The sequence below is a fragment of the Chelonia mydas genome, chromosome 4 (assembly GCF_015237465.2).
Source record: "Chelonia mydas isolate rCheMyd1 chromosome 4, rCheMyd1.pri.v2, whole genome shotgun sequence".
NCBI lineage: Eukaryota > Metazoa > Chordata > Testudines > Cheloniidae > Chelonia > Chelonia mydas.
The window spans coordinates 72,279,062-72,297,878 of record NC_057852.1 but is presented as its reverse complement, the minus strand read 5'-3'; the positions used below and the strand labels follow the sequence as shown (position 1 = coordinate 72,297,878).

Genomic DNA, 18,817 nt, shown 5'->3' with positions numbered 1-18,817 from the left:
TCTCCTGGTTGGATAAAGAGTGCTTCCCTACAGCTCCCCCTTCTTCACTCATGTGGTGAGAGCTTTCCCTTCCCGTCTCCATCTACTGTAGCCACTGGATACACATGCTTGTAGAGTGAAATAATAAGGGACTATGGATTGGAATCTAAGTATAGCTCTCCCTCCCCCAAGCCCCTTAATCCACTGAAAACATTCCTTGCAGGAGGCACACATGCACAAATGAAAAACACTTTTGCACTAACAATGTGAATATTTTACCTCACCCATCAATCACATTGCATTAGTTGGTCCCCCTGCCACTCTCTCATCTTGTTTGATAGGTTATGTAACTAGACTGTAAGCTACTGGGACAGGGAGCTTGTGTTCATACCTGTCTATAAAGTGCCAAGCACAAAAGAAACAACAATATGCATTTAAACAAATAACCACATGGTTTATCTCAGTCATAGGTAAGAGAGCAGGCAATACCACTTGGCAGTATTAAGCTGTACTTTTCTGGAAATGTTTATACTTTCCCCCCTGAATAATATATTGTCTGTATGTGTGTATATTATATACACATTAGCTATCTAACTGATAGGCTCTATCTACATAATCCATCTACTCACCTATGGAATTATATTGTACCCCATCAACATGTAATACAGGGTTTGATTTCTGCGTACACGATTTGAGAAGTATTTTAAAAATACCTGACTTTTGAAGGAATTTGTATGCCCCAAAGGTAAAATATTTGTTGTTCAGAAATACAGTATGCTTACTAGTCATTTCTGGCATGGTCATCTCTAAATTTGTTTATAAATCATCAGAAGGAGAGACAAGGTGGGAGACAGTGTAAGCTCATCTCTCTCACTAACAGATGTTGGTTCAATAAAAGATATTACCTTACCCACCATGTCTTTCTAATATCCTGGAACCAACACGGCTAGAACACCACTGCATACAGGAAGAAGTCATCTATATGTGGTATATAGAAATGAACTCCATGTAAGTTCACGCCAACACTTTCTTCTATTCTATTCTTTCATGTTTTCTTATATTGCCCTCATCACCTTAGTATGTGAGCGCCTTCCAGTATTGTGTTAAGCAATGTGACTACCATCTGTCACATGTAGTTCATTCTGTCTCTCTATCTTTTCCCAAGAAAATTGTATGTACAGTAATAGAATCATAGAAGATATGGGTTGGAAAGACCTCAGGAGGTCATCTAGTCCAACCCCAACTAAATCATCCCAGCCAGGACTTTGTCAAGCTGGGCCTTAAAAATCATTAAGGAAGGAAATTCCACCACCTCCCTATGTAACCCATTACAGTGCTTCACCACCCTCCTCGTGAAATAGTTTTTCCTAATATCCAACCTAGACCTCCCCCACTGCAACTTGAGACCATTGCTCCTTGTTCTGTCATCTGCCACCACTGAGAACAGCCTAGCTCCATCCTCTTTGGAACCCCCCTTCAGGTAGTTGAAAGCTGCTATCAAATCCCCCCCTCAGTCTTCTCTTCTGCAGACTAAATAAGCCCAGTTCCCTCAGCCTCTCCTCATAAGTCATGAACCCCAGTCCCCTAATCATTTTCGTTGCTCTCCATTGGACTCTGTCCAATATGTCCACTTCCTTTCTATAATGGGGGTGGGGAACTGGATGCAATACTCCAGATGTGACTTCACCAGTGTCGAATAGAGGGGAACAATCACTTCCCTTGATCTGCTGACAACGCTCCTACTAATGCAACCCAATACGCAGTGTAGGGTTTTGTTTTGTTTATTTTTGGTGTTGGACTTTTTGGTATTATTTTAATTTAATTAATTTCAACCAAATATGTTTTCATATTGGAGAGTGCAAGGTTGAAGAAGTATACCTTGTAGTTGGAGTGGGAAGATGGTGTGGTTTATGATGGTCTTCAATTCCTATGAGAGTTCATTCCACAGTCTTGGACTGGCTTCCAAGAAAGCTCCGTTTCCTGCACAAATGAGCTTGAGCGTTATGGTAGAGAATACTACAGGACTGGAGCTGTTTGATGCAGAGTATTCAATTTGTTAGTGGAATTTTAGCAAGCGGCTCCTGCTTGTCCCCTCCAGCACATGACTGAGGTAAACAAGATGTAAATCAGATATGTGTTATCAGTTCAGTGTTCAGCATAGTAGAAATAAAATGATAATATAGCCAGAGAATGGGTTAGATCTATATCATGTTTGTAGATATTGGAAGAAATGATGATTTTTAGGAAATATGGAAGGCTAGGAGATTTACAAAGCACAGACTGATAAACAACCTCTAGTGACAACACGTTGTGTAGACTCTAAGGAATATAGGTTCATTCTGGCCAATATTGACATTAATTTGCACCTATAAAACTTGCTAAACAATCTGGTTTGGAGGCTAGCTATTCCTTAGTGGGGGTTCTGGCTGACATTGGGTTACATCACTTCTGCTTTTGGGAGCTTCTACAGTACAAATACAAACGAGATAAAGATCTGTAAATCTATAATTTTGTAAGAATGGCATTTTACTGGCACAGCTGGAATTTGGTGCACAAACTGCTCCCAGACTCCCATACACAGAAATACCACTAAAAGTGAGAAATCTGCAATGGGATTCTGACATTATCCTATGACCCTTAGAAGCACAGGACTTGCAGACCATCAAAATCTGGGCCAAAATTCTTGTGTCCCTTGAAAAGTATATTAAGGGAAAAAAAAGGAGCTAATCTTTTCTCTTAAACTAATGGTAAGCTTAATTTTCTTCACTCGAATTTTTTCAACGGGATTTTTCTTTTTTTATAATTTTGAAAGCCAAGTCATTTAAATCAATAGGATATTGACTGATTCAAATGGTTCATCCTAAGGCAGTAAGTAACCTGGTCTCTTACTGATTTTCTTTTTCTTTTAGAAGGAAATTAAGGTCCTTAAGAATTTTCCTTTGGACTTCTCCAATTTCAATGTGTTTATGTTGGTTTCAGTAACCCATTCTATAGATATGCTGCTGTGTATAAGAGGAGCTGTGTAGTGTGGTACTTTGTAAATTAATGCAATACTTGTGGGAGGCAGCAGGTTGACAACTGTAGAAATTGGTGATTTCATTTGAGATATCCTTTCAGTTTTTGTGTTAAAATCCAAAATCCAAAGTGAAAGTGATATTTGGAGAATGTCAACTCCCACATATTGAAACCAAAGAAAATGACTGCACAGCTCTAGTCATCTGAGACAGGCCATCAAGTAATTGTGAGCAGTTTGATAAGTACTGTTTTGGGAGGGATTTGAACTGCTTATTGGTGGTGTATTGAAAACTGCGTCAAAATGGTAGGCTCTCTGAAAATTTCAGGGATTTTTCCTGGTCCTGCTTATAGGCTAAGGGACTCTGTAGGGAAGCATGCGATCTGAGCCTAGCAGCAATCAATCAGCACACAGCTGGCCTCGCATAAGGTGGGGTGAGTTGTGCTTCTATGATTTAGGGAGCAGCCCGATTTGTTTGTTTCTGTTTTGGGGGGCTTGTGGGTTATTCTGACTTCTAAGAAAGTAGTGTTACATTTCAACCTTCCATCAAGAGTATTTGATGTTTTTATCTAACTTCTCAATCAAAATTGTTTCCTGGGGTAACTCTAGAAAAGTCATTGAAGTCACACCAGCAGAAGGTTTGGCCTTGATGAACTTTACACCTCAGATTAACACAATGTTAATTAAACACACGCATCTGTCTCTTATTCACTTATTTTTGGTGAAAACTTATTGGGTTATACTGAAACATTGTTCTTCACTCCCACAGGCGGTAGAGCCACATTAACAGGGGGAGGGAATATGGGTGTGTCATGGGTGTGCCAGTTTTTGCCTGCGGGTGTGTCAGTTTTTCCATTTTTCATTACAAAAATCTTATGATCTTCATAGTACCACAGGATTAGGAGAACACAAAAAAGTATCAAAGTTATTGTTGACTGTCTTTGATCTTCTGCCAACCACAGCTTAACTAAACCAGAAAATCTGGCCCTTAGTCTATGCAAACTCACATGGTCTGGAGGCTGTCTTTATGCTGTATATCCTGTGAATACCCAGCATGGACTAAAACACAACCGAACTATGCTCAAATAGAAAAAGAAATACTGGCAACTGTTCCTGGTTGTGAGAGGCTTTATGAATATGTTTATGGGCAAAGATCAGTCATAGAAGACACAGACTATAAAGCAGCGGAAGCCATATTACAGAAATCATTGTCCAAAAGCACTACCTAAACTTCAGAAAATGATCATAAAATTGCAAAAAGCATTTGTCAAATGTGAAATACAGGCCTAGTAAGGAGTTTCTGTGAGCTGACATGCTTTCAAGAGAACGTATAAATAGTGAAAGCAAGGAGCTGCAAGAAAAGGGTCGAGAAGTAAATATGACTCCATTTCTAAAATAAAAATGCATCAAGTTCAGACAAGACACAAACCTTACAATAGTTTGCAAGAGTAATTCTAGATGCAATTCAAAGAGAAGGTGACTGGCAATCAGCTACGCCATCCACTCCAAATTCATATGTCATAACCAACCTGAAGGTCAGTCCCAGAAGGGGAACCAAAGACATCAATACAAATTCAAGGAAGCTACTGGTTTCCTTTCCTTGTGAACATCCAGAATGCAACTGAAATTCTCTCTCTATATCGATGCCTCACTGCCCCAATAGTATTTGAGTGTCTCACAATCTTTAATGTATTTAGCCTCATAACACGCCTGTGAAGTATGGAAGTCTTAATATGCCTATTTTACAGATGGGGAACTGAGGCATAGAGACGCTAAATGACCTGCCCAAGGAAGTCTGCAGTGGAGTAAGGACTCACACCCAGATCTCCCAAGCCATAAGCTAATGCCCTAACCACTGAACCATTCTCTCTCTCTATTATGATCTGAAAAATAACACACTCTCATCCTGTCTAGTAAAAAATTCCAGGAGCAAACAACAGGTTTGAAGTGGCAGATCTACTTCAGCAGCTGATCAGGGCACTTCAGAAAGAACTACGCTGAGGGCAATATGTAGTTCTAGGGCCACACAGACATGGAGTTTCACAGGTGGAAGCCAGCAGTTCAGAGATCATAGCTATTGACAGATGTCCATTAAGGAGCAGAATAATCCTCTCAGCTGTCAGGTCATTCCAATAACATATTATTATAATTTATTTGTATTCCAATAGCTTCTAGTAGCACCCCCTTCCCCACCTCAATCATGGCTGAGGGCTCCATTTGTGCTAGGTGCTGTACAAATATATAACAAAGAGTACCTGCTCTGAACAGTACCCTATCCTTCCTCCTATATATCTCTGTATGTTTAATGCATTGGTTTTATTAGTTTGTGATTGCTAAGTGGTTGTTTTGAATTGATATTGTAATTTATTTGGATCTGATAAAAATGAATTGTAACAGTAGCCACTGGTATCGATAATTACTAATGCCTGCCACATGCCAGGGATATGAACATTTTGTAACACTAATCAATATCATCTGATGGGTGTCAGGGAATAAAGAGCAGTCTCTTCCCAGCACTCTTGTGTATCAAACCACTATTATATTTAGCAGACCCATTTAACTTAGCACAGAAGAGCTGGGAAGCCTGTATGATCCCTAAGGATCACCATATATATGTTACTGTCATAAATATAAAGGGAAGGGTAAACACCTTTAAATCCCTCCTGGCCAGAGGAAAAACCATTTCACCTGTAAAGGGTTAAGAAGCTAAGATAACCTTGCTGGCACCTGACCAAAATGACCAATGAGGAGACAAGATACTTTCAAAGCTGAAGGGGGGGAAAACAAAGGGTTCTCTATGTCTGTGTGATGCTTTTGCCGGGACCAGAGCAGGAATGCAGGTCAGAACTCCTGTAAAAAGTCAGTAAGCAATCTAGTTAGATATGCGCTAGATTCTGTTTTGTTTAAATGGCTGATAAAATATGTTGTGCTGAATGGAATGTATATTCCTGTTTTTGTACCTTTTTAAAACTTAAGATTTTGCCTAGAGGAATTCTCTATGTTTTGAATATGATTATCCTATAAGGTATTTACCATCCTGATTTTACAGAGGTGATTCTTTTACTTTTTCTTCAATTAAAATTCTTCTTCTAAGAACCTGATCACTTTTCATTGTTCTTAAGATCCAAGGGTTTGGGTCTGTGTTCACCTATGCAAATTGGTGAGGATTTTTATCAAGCCTTCCCCAGGAAAGGGGGTGTAGGGCTTGGGGGGATACTTTTTTGGGGGGGGGGGAGGAGGCGTTTCCAAGTGGGCACTTCCCCTGTTCTTTGTGTAACACTTTGGTGGTGGCAGTGTTTAACCTAACCTGGTAAGAATAAGTTTAGGGGGTCTTTCATGCAGGTCCCCACATCTGTACCCTAGAGTTCAGAATGGGGAACGAACCTTGACAGTTACAGATGAGATTTTAAATTTCATTGGACAAACTGCTTTCTGGGGATGTATACCGGAGCTTCGATGGAGGAATTTAGCTTGTAGGGATAAATCCTGGTCCAATGAAATCCATGGAAGTTTTGCCATTGCCTTCAATGGGCTGCACATTCAGGGTCATGCACTGGCATCATAAAATCAACATAGTTTGTGGGATGGGCTGCTGGGTCACTCACACATTTCCAAAGTCATAACCTTTATGCAAGTTTTAGTCGAAAACCAATTTGTGATGAGCAAGTAACAAAGGAATGAAAGTGGGGGTGCCTGATTGAAAAGCTGACAGATGCACTGCAGCTATGCTCCCTGTTCTGCTCTAATTAGGAAGGAAGCTGCTGCTTGAATGACAATGTGGATGTACGTACAATAAGACATACCCACACTTTTGTTTCAAATGGCTAGAACAGTCCAGATTCTTCCCAGTCAAGTGGATTTTATACAGAAATACAGTGTCCAGTAGGAAGATGCAACTGCCATACGTAATCAACTGCCAAACTGGATGACAGTAAAAACAAAAACAAAAGTATTTTGATTCCAAAGTTACCAGCTCAGCTGGCTATGGAATTCAGCAATCTGACAAATACCGTCACAGCAAAAGCCTACCTGACAACAGTTCTGATTGTTAGTGTAGGGGCTACTCTCACAATTTTCTCTGCTTGTGTCCACTGCAGCAATATTTTGATTGTGTGCAGACAGAACACAAGTCTCTTGTTCAAATAATATAGAAGCTGTGCTTTAGTCTTCAGTATTGTGGTCTGCTTTCTGATGTGCAGCACATCTTAGGCTGAGGTGACCTTCCATGCTAAGACACACACTGTGCCAGCATCTTCAATAGGGGAGAAAAAACAAACCAAAACAAAAAAGAAAAAACCACCACCACCATTTTTGAATCACATAGCTATTAACTACTGGTATCTTATTTAAAAAGTTGGCAATTTCTCAGTTCATTAAGAATCTGCCCAGATCGGAAATGGTTGGCAAGAAGTACAGCTATTAGAATACCAATGGCAAAATATTTAGCCTAACAAAAAACAAAATAAAAATAAAATCCCTACTGCTTACAGAATAGTAGTGTGTTGTTGGTTGAATCTGCCTTTAATGTCAGTACACATATACCTAAAGGGAAACGGTTCAACTTCACTGCTACAAAAACTGTCTAGGTCAATTAACTTTCGGATGGTCTAGGTTTGTAATGTTTACCTTGTTTGTCATATGCTATGTATTAAAAGCATCAGATATTTTTAAGCCTGTGAAAATAAGTGGAGTAGAAGCTGTATTTTTTCTGCATAAAGAAAAGCAGTACTGGCTTTGAATGACAAAATAATAATCGCTAGTCAAAGCAAAACCACGCTGCTTTTTAGCAATGCTTTGGTCCATTTTGTTCTTGGAAAGAAAGTACTTCTGAATGGAAGAACTGACCTAGCACAAAATGCCTAGGGTTGCCACCAATGTTCCCTCTAATTTTTGACAGGCTGTGTGTGCAAAAAATTTCTTCTGTGCAAATTTTTGTACTTCTGTGCAAATTTTTGTGCGTGCGGTGTTTCGCCATGTGCGCGGGGTTTAGGATCTGTGTGCGAGTGCACACGCGCACAGCTTAGAGGGAACAGGTTTTCCCAAGATTGCCCCTTTTTTGAGATAGCTGTTCCAAGAAATATAGAAGCCTTTCCAGGACATTAGAAGTCCTGGTTTTTGTCAGCAGAGTCACCTCTCGAGCAGCTGCTAGTGGGATCTCTTCTTCCTTTTCCTCCTCTGTGGTGATGCTGCTCACCCTCCGTCCTTGCTGCTCCATGGCTTTCCGTCAGGAGCCTTTAAGCAGCCACTGCTTCCTACCTGACCAATAAGCTGATGAAGAGAGCAAAAAAAGCTCATGTCAGCAGCTTCACTGTGCCCTGTTCCTCACCATGGGGTGGCTGCTTCTGCTCAGCAGGGCCCCGGCTCCGCCTCCTGGAGCCACCTCCTGTCTCCCACACTGCTGCCCACTTCTGTACTCCCCTTTCCTAGCTCAGAATGGCCCCTCTTTTGTACCTCAGAGGTGGCAGCCCTATGGCTACCTTGTATTCTGCCTCCCAGTTTGTGATGTAAAGTAGTGGTCCCTGGGAAGTTAACAGAAAGACTCCCATTGCCTTTGGTAAACACTGGATCAAACCTGATATTGTCTACTGCAACCAAGAGAACTCAAATCACCTCAGAGGTGCCAAGTACTACAGGCCTGATTAAATCCTTCCTTGCAGCTTGTGTAGTAATTTACATCTGTGATGAATGAAGGCAGTCAGTGTCAGATGCTACCATTCTGATTGAGTAACATTTTGTGCAAACTTTGCACAGAGCTCTATAACTACACAAGGTGTAAAACCTTGTTTGCACTGGAAATTTGAACCGCTTTAACTATCCTGGTACAGCATAGTCCCCTAGTGTGGACACAGTTGTATTGATTTAAAGATGTTTATACTGGTATAGCTATTTCCATATGGGAAGGAAAATAAGCTGTACTGTTATAAGACACTTTGTACCCATATAACTGTGTCCATACTTGGGCTTGTACCAATATAACTATATTGGCAAAAAAAAAACATCCCCCGCCAACCATCATGTCTACACTTGGATACTGTGTAGAGTACACACAGCACAGGTATAAATAGCAATGTAGATGGTGAGGCACTGCTTAGGCAAGTAAAGATACACCTGAACCCTAGGATATGTACCCCACAGAGGCTGTCTACATACGCAAGATGTGCTTCCCATGTCTACGCTGCTATTTTTAACAGTGTAGTGTTCTGCTGTCTCCCCACAGACAGAGCCTTCCCTCACCACAGTAAAAGGCTCTGGCAGTGGGGAAAGGCTCTGACAGCTTTACAGATTACAGCATCTAAAGAAGCTGCCTGTATATGTATGATATTCTATTTTACTTGTCTTGTGCCTGTGTTACAGGTTGTTTTGACATTACTAGACTACATATACCATGTAGACTGTCCTTGTTTATGATGCCTCTTTATAAAAGACATTATACAAAGATAATATTTTTAAAGATAGTGAATAAACACAAGAGTTGTTTTTCACCCAATGCACTTTGTTTTAGTCTTAAATGCACAAACCATTTCTCATCTTTCTTCAGTTACCAGATTTTACCATTGTTTTGGATATAAACTTTTAAAAAACACATTAACTTTTGCAGGAGCAGTCTGCATATTGTTTAAATGGTATATTTAACCATGGAGAACTTTATTCTAACCCATCCCTTTGGAATCCAAAAAAATTCAAAAGTTTATATAGGACTTATAGGTGCCATTACTCTAAGGGTGATATTTGCTATGCCATATTGTAGTGCTTATTTTTGCCATTTTATTGACTACAGGAAAACAGTGAAACCCTGCCTTTGACTTGCTAGTATAAAAGCTAGGGCTGCCTGGAGATGCATTAATTATTTCTTTGTTTTGAATAGAACATACTGATTTAATGTCTCCCTTTTAATTCTCTTTTTTTCCCTCCTCTGAGAGTTGAGTACTGCAAAACATTAGAAAAATGCAAGTGTTACAAAAAAATAGCTCTGAACCAGAGCTGGAGGACTGCAATTGGTGGTGGTGGAAGCCATGTGTAAAGGTGGGGCTCGAAATCTGAACTAGACTATTCGCAGTGCTAGGTGACTTCTGGTCTGGAAGCAGGGAATAGGTAGATGGCAAGAAAAGATGATTGTCCAAGGGATATAGGAGGCATCGGGAGTACATTTTGTAGTACATTTCCCAGTGGGAAGGCATCGGAGGACTAGTGGTTCTTGAGCATTGTGTTGCAGCACTAGCCTGCATCCACATTACAGAGCAGTCATGTTAGCAGCTAATAAATTGTGGTTGCTCTGACACCGTTGCACATGAGTGAGGGGACTTTGTGTGCAGACAGGGACAAGATAACTGGAGCAATCTAGTTATAACACAAGTTAACTTTGCAGTGAAGATAAGCCCAAGGAATCAGCATCTCTTCCCCCTGGGACAGAACCTGTCAAATCCATGGAAACGGTGCTGCATCCTGCACAAATCAGACCCAATTTTTTAGGTAGTGCTGGGCTTTGAGACCAGAGAAAGTTTTTTTGATGTTTTTAAACTGTGCAGATCTGAATGGCAGGTCTAGATACAATGCTGAGTTTCAGTAATGGACAATGAGAGCATCAGAGCAAATCTCATTGCCAGCCCTGCTGGGTTGTGAGCTGCATGACTGATTCTGAAAGTTTAATGAACTAAGCCAGGTTTCTCTCTCTGCTGATGAGGATAAATCCTATGTTGTCCTTACATGACAAGGATAAAATAAAATAAAAATAGATCCAGCTTTGTGGAGACTAGGAGGTCATTACTATGAATTATCTGATCCATACAATACCAGGATCTGACATGGTCTTATCAGAGATTATTTACAAATCAGCTTGATATTGTTCTGCTTTGATAGGACTGTGTTTAAATTATAGCAACACATAGACAGTAGCAATACCATCCATCACAAACAGAGCCTTTTCTAGCAGAATGTGGACTCAGCTATTGGTGCAGCTATTGCATTAATCTTCAGCAAAAGAATCAAACTAAAGTATGTTCAGGAAATATTCTGAGGAATAAGAAGACAATAACTATAGTCACATTTATTTCTTGTCCTCTCCCAACTCTTCTTTCCCGCTAACTACAAGTATGTGTTTCTGTCTTGGTCTCTCTCTTACACACAAAGTCCTCTTCCCTGCCCTCCTCCCCAGCATCCTGTTGACACATGCCAGAGGCAAGGAAACTCTGTGCATCCAAGCACACCCTCTGCTATTTCATAACTTGTTACATTGACCTTTTCTCACTGTTCTGCCGTTTGTGGCTTTTTGCTTTTATTACCTTTAATTAGGGCTAATTGGTCTAGAAAGCCCTGGGCTTGGTGTTTCTGTTATCACAGTTACCTTATTTGCTCTCTCTGCCTCTTGCTCGAACTCTTCCCTTTACTGCTACTTACTCAAAGGGGTTACTGGGATCAGACCTCTGGAGCTCTGGAGGAATCGGTATTCTTTTGTAGTACATTTCCCAGTCGAAGGCTCCTCGCATGGCATCCCCCGCCTGTGCCTCATAGCCAAAGTGATTGTGGTCAATGACATCGATCATGGGACACACAATGGTTTTGTGGTTTAGTGCAATCTGGTCTGAAAGATGAAAGCAGAAAATAGGAAATGGCATGTCTAGTCAAGCCATCTATCATATTACAAATCTCCCAGTTTTTTTGAAGTTTGAAGATTGCCTGCTTAGTTCCCTACAGCCCCCAAATCATTTCACTTTTCAAATCTGCATCAGACCTTTATCTAAAGTAGACTCAATGCAGTTGGGCATTGATTAGAAGCAATTATAATTCTTTAAAGCGAGTCACATCCCAGTGAGACCCAGAGAAGTCCAGTCATCTATATCTCTATCACTTTGCTACTCTGGGCTGTCCCCTCTGTCAACAAAGGAACTAGCCAGCAAGTAAAATATAAAAACACTACTTGTTTAGTGTGAGGTCTGTACAGCGGGAACTTGAAGAGGAAATTCTTTCCCATTTATTTGTGTTTCAACGTATGAATACTGGACCTCACAGTAATTCTGCATCTGCTGTTGTGGCATTTTAGTGTGCACCAGTTTCTAATTCAAACACTGAAAATTAAAGGTGAACTCCAAAGCCAGAAGCAACAACATGCAAAAAAGTATTGCTCGTTTCTATGAGGAGTGAAGAAGGCTCCAGTGTATTCTTTTCTCTCCCTCTCTCTTTTGAGAAGTGTCAGTGTTAGACTCAACTTCCCACCTTTCCTCATTTGAGGTTTGGAAAAGGGGCAGCTCTGAGATGTCCAGTAGCGTGAAATGCTTATGTCGGGAAGTTGTGTCGTCTTTTCAGACTTACCCCTCTAATGGTGAAACACAGTAAAAACACGTTAATTATCTCACAAAAATCTGCAGGCCTCCTCTAAAAAGCTGTAATGAGGTTTCCTATTATTAGGATATAATTACTAAAAGTAACAACATGGACTAGTGCGCCAGGTAGTATTATACTTAATTACTACCACCATGTCAGTTTTAATGCCATGTCTTTTCAATGGCAGTCCTGGCAACAGTCAAAATGGGATTATGACACTTTGGCCCTGATGCTCTCCTCTAGTTTCACAGATGGAGGGAAGCTAAAGCATATGGGTTTGGGGGCATTGGGCAGGTAGAGAGGTGGCTTACTAGCATAAGCCTATCCCTTCCAGGAACCTGCAGAAGCCTCTCCCTGAGAACAGATGGCAGGATTGGAACCCTCTGCATCAGAAAAGGGCACAGATAGGCATAGAGAGAACTGGGTTAGAGTGGTGCTCACTCACCTTGGCATCATCTTCCTTCAAACCTGCAATACTGGCAAGTGTGGCACTGATCTATGGAACCCCTTCCTCCCTCAAGAGCATTGTAGTGAGGTAGCCTGCCCCTCTAAAGCCTAGTGGTCTGTCCCATACAAGTAGCTCTGCCTACCACACCTGGGATGAGGTGTACAGTTTAATTAGTAGAACCAGTTGGATAAGGAGGAGCTGATTCTCCTATAAAGAGGAACAGGACACTTCAGAGAATTGGGGGGATGGAGAGAATAGGGAAAGAAACATTATAGAGACTGCTAGGAGTGAGTAAGCTCCAGCAGGAAACCCTGAGTCTTCAGGAAAAAAGACTCCAGGGAGGGGAAACCTCAGTGTGAAAGACAGAGTGAATGAGAAGGAGTTGCTGAAGATTTGAGGACTTTTGTTTTGGGATTGATTTTGTTATGTTAATAAACTCAGCTCCAAGGAGGGGAGTGTTGCACCAGAGGAAAGTTTGTCTCGTAGTTTCAGGGGCCCTGAGCTGAAGAAACGTGAGAAAACTGAGGCAGGACTGCTGAAGAGTGATCTCAAGCCATAAGGGCATGCTCAGGAGGCAGCCCGCCAGCCCATTTACAGGGCTCTTTCATGGCAGTATGGCTCTTGATGGAACCATATTATTGCGTGTGCGCATGTGAGGAAATACCGATCCACCGTTCAAATTGATCAGCCTTCTGCAGAAGGGCTGAGAGTAATTGCTCTCTCTCTCTCTCTGTCTCCGTCTCCCTCTCTCTCTCTGTCTCCGTCTCTCTCTCTCTCTCACACACACACACACACACACACACACACACACATACTTGAAGAGGTACTGTAATGACTGCTGAGCTATGGTTGAAATCCAGTGTAACTCCCTTTCCAACTGGCTCATAATTCTCTCAAAATTCCTTTTCGTCTGAAAATTTCTGTGCTCAGCTTTTGCCCAGAGGCCATTTCTTTTGGAAAGTTTCAACAAAATCTGTTCATTTTTAAATTGTGCATTTAAAAAAAAATGCACCAAAACCTCCCCCAAACCAAAAAGTGTATGTGCCAGTAATCAGAACATTTCACTGTTGCTATACTGGTCTTGTGGTGAGAGAGAAGTCCTGGTCTATATGAGAACACTGCACTGCTTTAACTAAAGGTACAAGGCGGGTCTTTGTCTCTCTAATGTTCTGGGACCGACATGGCTACAACTACACTGCGTTAACTAAAGGAGTGACTTTGAACCGATCTGGTTAAACCACAGCAAACAAACCTTGTGTGGACACTCATTTCAGTTTTCAGAGTAACAGCCGTGTTAGTCTGTATTCGCAAAAAGAAAAGGAGTACTTGTGGCACCTTAGAGACTAACCAATTTATTTGAGCATAAGCTTTCGTGAGCTAAAGCTCACTTCATCGGATGCATACTGTGGAAAGTGTAGAAGATCACCGTCCACCCCCACAAACATGATACAGTTCTGTGGTGACCTAGAATCCTATTTTCGACGCCTCCGACTCAAGGAATATTTCCAACATACCTCTGAACAACATACTAATCCACAGAGACCTCCCTACCAACACTACAAAAAGAAGGATTCTAGGTGGACTCCTCCTGAAGGTCGAGACAGCAGACTGGACTTCTACATAGAGTGCTTCCGCCGACGTGCACGGGCTGAAATTGTGGAAAAGCAGCATCACTTGCCCCATAACCTCAGCCGTGCAGAACACAATGCCATCCACAGCCTCAGAAACAACTCTGACATCATAATCAAAAAGGCTGACAAAGGAGGTGCTGTTGTCATCATGAATAGGTCGGAATATGAACAAGAGGCTGCTCGGCAGCTCTCCAACACCACTTTCTACAAGCTATTACCCTCTGATCCCACTGAGAGTTACCAAAAGAAACTACAACATTTGCTCAAGAAACTCCCTGAAAAAGCACAAGATCAAATCCGCACAGACACACCCCTGGAACCCCGACCTGGGATATTCTATCTACTACCTAAGATCCATAAACCTGGAAATCCTGGGTGCCCTATCATCTCAGGCATTGGCACCCTGACAGCAGGATTGTCTGGCTATGTAGACTCCCTCCTCAGGCCCTACGCTACCAGCACTCCCAGCTACCTTCGAGACACCACTGACTTCCTGAGGAAACTACAATTCATCAGTGATCTTTCTGATAACACCATCCTGGCCACTATGGATGTAGAAGCCCTCTACACCAACATTCCACACAAAGATGGACTACAAGCCGTCAAGAACACTATCCCCGATAATGTCACGGCTAACCTGGTGGCTGAACTTTGTGACTTTGTCCTTACCCATAACTATTTTACATTTGGGGACAATGTATACCTTCAAATCAGCGGCACTGCTATGGGTACCCGCATGGCCCCACAGTATGCCAACATTTTTATGGCTGACTTAGAACAACGCTTCCTCAGCTCTCGTCCCCTAACGCCCCTACTCTACTTGCGCTATACTGATGACATCTTCATCATCTGGACCCATGGAAAAGAAGCCCTTGAGGAATTCCACCATGATTTCAACAATTTCCATCCCACCATCAACCTCAGCCTGGTCCAGTCCACACAAGAGATCCACTTCCTGGACACTACATGCTAATAAACGATGGTCACATAAACACCACCCTATACCGGAAACCTACTGACTGCTATTCCTACCTACATGCCTCCAGCTTTCACCCTGACCACACCACACGATCCATTGTCTACAGCCAAGCTCTGCAATACAACTGCATTTGCTCCAACACCTCAAACACCTACAAGAGACAAACACCTACAAGAGACAAACACCTACAAGATCTCTATCAAGCATTCTTACAACTACAATACCCACCTGCGGAAGTGAAGAAACAGATTGATAGAGCCAGAAGAGTTCCCAGAAGTCAACTACTACAGGACAGGCCTAACAAAGAAAATAACAGAACGCCACTAGCCGTCACCTTCAGCCCCCAACTAAAACCCCTCCAATGCATTATTAAGGATCTACAACCTATCCTGAAGGATGACCCAACACTCTCACAAATCTTGGGAGATAGGCCAGTCCTTGCCTATAGACAGCCCCCCAACCTGAAGCAAATACTCACCAGCAACCACATACCACACAACAGAACCGCTAACCCAGTTGCTATCCTTGCAACAAAGCCCGTTGCCAACTGTGTCCACATATCTATTCAGGGGACACCATCACAGGGCCTAATAATATCAGCCACACTATCAGAGGCTCGTTCACCTGCACATCCACCAATGTGATATATGCCATCATGTGCCAGCAATGCCCCTCTGCCATGTACATTGGTCAAACTGGACAGTCTCTACGTAAAAGAATAAATGTACACAAATCAGATGTCAAGAATTATAACATTCATAAACCAGTTGGAGAACACTTCAATCTCTCTGGTCACGCGATTACAGACATGAAAGTTGCGATATTACAACAAAAAAACTTCAAATCCAGACTCCAGCGAGAGACTGCTGAATTGGAATTCATTTGCAAATTGGATACAATTAACTTAGGCTTGAATAGAGACTGGGAGTGGCTAAGTCATTATGCAAGGTAACCTATTTCCCCTTGTTTTTTCCTACCCACCCCCGCCCCGCCCAGACGTTCTTGTTAAACCCTGGATTTGTGCTGGAAATGGCCCACCTTGATTATCATACACATTGTAAGGAGAGTGGTCACTCTAGATAAGCTATTACCAACAGGAGAGTGGGTTTGTGTGTGGGGGGTGGGGGGGAGAGAAAACCTGGATTTGTGCTGGAAATGGCCCAACTTGATTATCATACACATTGTAAGGAGAGTGATCACTTTAGATAAGCTATTACCAGCAGGAGAGTGGGGTGGGGGGAGGTATTTTTTCATGCTTTGTGTGTATAAAAAGATCTTCTACACTTTCCACAGTATGCATCCGATGAAGTGAGCTGTAGCTCACGAAAGCTTATGCTCAAATAAATCGGTTAGTCTCTAAGGTGCCACAAGTACTCCTTTTCTTTTTACTCATTTCAGTGTAAGAGTGGCTTATTTCTGATTAGTGTAACTCGATTAGGAATCAGTTTAAGCTAACCCCAAATAAGCCACTCTTATTTTGTATTAAAAGTTTCCATACATGGGCTTGCATCAGTTAAAACACAATTTGACTTAAAATGTTGCAACTTTCTCATGTTATAAAACCCTAAGTGATTATTGTTTTCTCAGCCCTAGTATTTGTGAGGTCTCAACCAGAGGAACTGTTCAGAAATAGGGGCAGGGCAGGCTGATAAACACAGAAAACCTTCACACTAGAACACAGTTGAGTTTGTCTCACTGTCAGGACTTTTCAACATGCTCTGCAGATCCATTCAGACATAATAAGGGCAGCCTAGCTCACCCTGTGGATGCAGCATCAGAGCAGTAAGTGCCAAATGTGCCATCTGCTTCACTAGAGTTTCATCTAGTATCATTCAAAAAATGCAGGATGCGTTAAAAGAGCTACGAGGTGCATCCTTCGGTTAAAAACGTACAAATAGGTATTTAGAACCACTGTCAATAGAGGGCCAGATGCTGCTCCCATTTAAGCAACTAGAAATTTTTCATTTACTTTAAAGGGAGTAAGACTGGTCCTGAAATGGTTTATTCCTCCCTTTAGGAAGACATAGTGCAGGCTGCCCTTGAAACTTTTTTTTTTTTGTTCATCTTATGTTTGCTTTGCTTTATTTTCTGTTTCAAGTTCCAGGTCTAATGGGTGATTCTTGGGTAGGGTTGCCAGGCATCTGTTTTTTGACTGGAATGCCCGGTTGAAAAGGGACCCAGTTGGCTCTGCTGACCAGGCCATTGAAAGTCTAGTTGGCCGCCTGCAGTGGGGCAGACAGGTTGCCTGAGTGACTCCCAGAAAGCTGCTGGCATCTTCCTCTGGCTCGTAGGCTTAGGGGTGGCCACGAAAGCTCCATGTGCTGCTCCCCTGCTCCAGTACTGGCTCCGCAGCTCCCGTTGGCTGGGAACTGTGGCCAATGGGAGCTGCGGGGGCAGCCCCTGCACCTAGGACACAGAGGGAGATGTCGGCAGCTTCCTGGAGCCGCCTGAGGTAAGCGCTGCCCAGAGCCCACCCCCCCCACACACACCTGCCCCAATCCGAAGCCCCCTCCTACACCACAAACACCTCATCTCTGGCCCCGCCCCAGAGCCCGCACCCCCAGTCCAGAGCCTTCACCCCCTCCCACACCCCAACCCCCGTGCCTCAGCCCGGAGCCCCTCCTGAACCCTGAATCCCTGATTTCTAGCCGCACTCCAGAGCCCACACCCCAACCCCATGCCACATTCCGAACCCCTTGGCCCCAGCCCAGAGCCCTCTCCTGCACCCCAAACCCCTCATCTCCAGCTCCACCTCAGAGCCTGCACCCCCAGCTGGTGAAAATGAGCAAGTGTGGGGGAAAGTGAGTGACGGAGGGAGGGGGATGGAGTGAGCGAGCGGGGCCTTCAGAGAAGGGGTGGGGCAAGGGCGTTCGGTTTTCTGCAAATGGAAAGTTGGCAACTCTATCCTTGGTTTCTGCAAATAGAAAGTTGGCAACCCTATCCTTTGTAATATTTAAAAACCAGACACACCAGCAGTAATTCTGCAACCTCTCCTTCCCTTCCCCATCTCTCCAAAGCCCCGCCCCTTCCCCAAGGCCTCACCCCTGCCCTGCCCCTTCCCCTAAGGCCCCGCCCCATTCACTCCTCTTTCCCCATCGCTCACTGCTTTTCCCCTCTCCTGCTTTCCCTGCGTGGAGCTGGAGCTGGGACCTGCAGCCACCCGCTCAGGTAGGAGGCAGCCCTGGCTGAGTAGCGGCTGGTGCAGGTGATGACTTGATGCCTCCCCCCACCTCAGTAACTGGACTTTGGGTGTCCGGTCTGATCTGCACCATCAGGTCCCCTTTTCAACCTGACTTTCTGGTCAAAAACCAGACATCTGGACATCGTAGCCTTAGGCCTCAGTAGGTCAGAAGCCTAAAGATTTTTGCACTAGTTGAGGGATGCACTGAGCAACATCCAGTTAACCCTTAAACCTCAACAGCAGGCAGAAGACTCCCATCTGTGCTAGA

At 43.0% G+C, this 18,817-nt stretch overlaps 1 protein-coding gene across 4 annotated transcripts in view; it reads right to left on the bottom strand.

Moving 5' to 3' along the window:
• GALNTL6 (polypeptide N-acetylgalactosaminyltransferase like 6) overlaps window positions 1-18,817 on the bottom strand; it is a 901,649-nt gene that overhangs the window by 118,027 nt on the left and 764,805 nt on the right. For all 4 annotated transcript variants that reach the window (XM_043545990.1, XM_043545991.1, XM_043545989.1 and 1 more), the window contains one exon: window positions 11,387-11,570. In XM_043545990.1, the coding sequence (XP_043401925.1) occupies window positions 11,387-11,570 (184 nt within the window). The remainder of the gene's footprint in view (window positions 1-11,386; window positions 11,571-18,817) is intronic.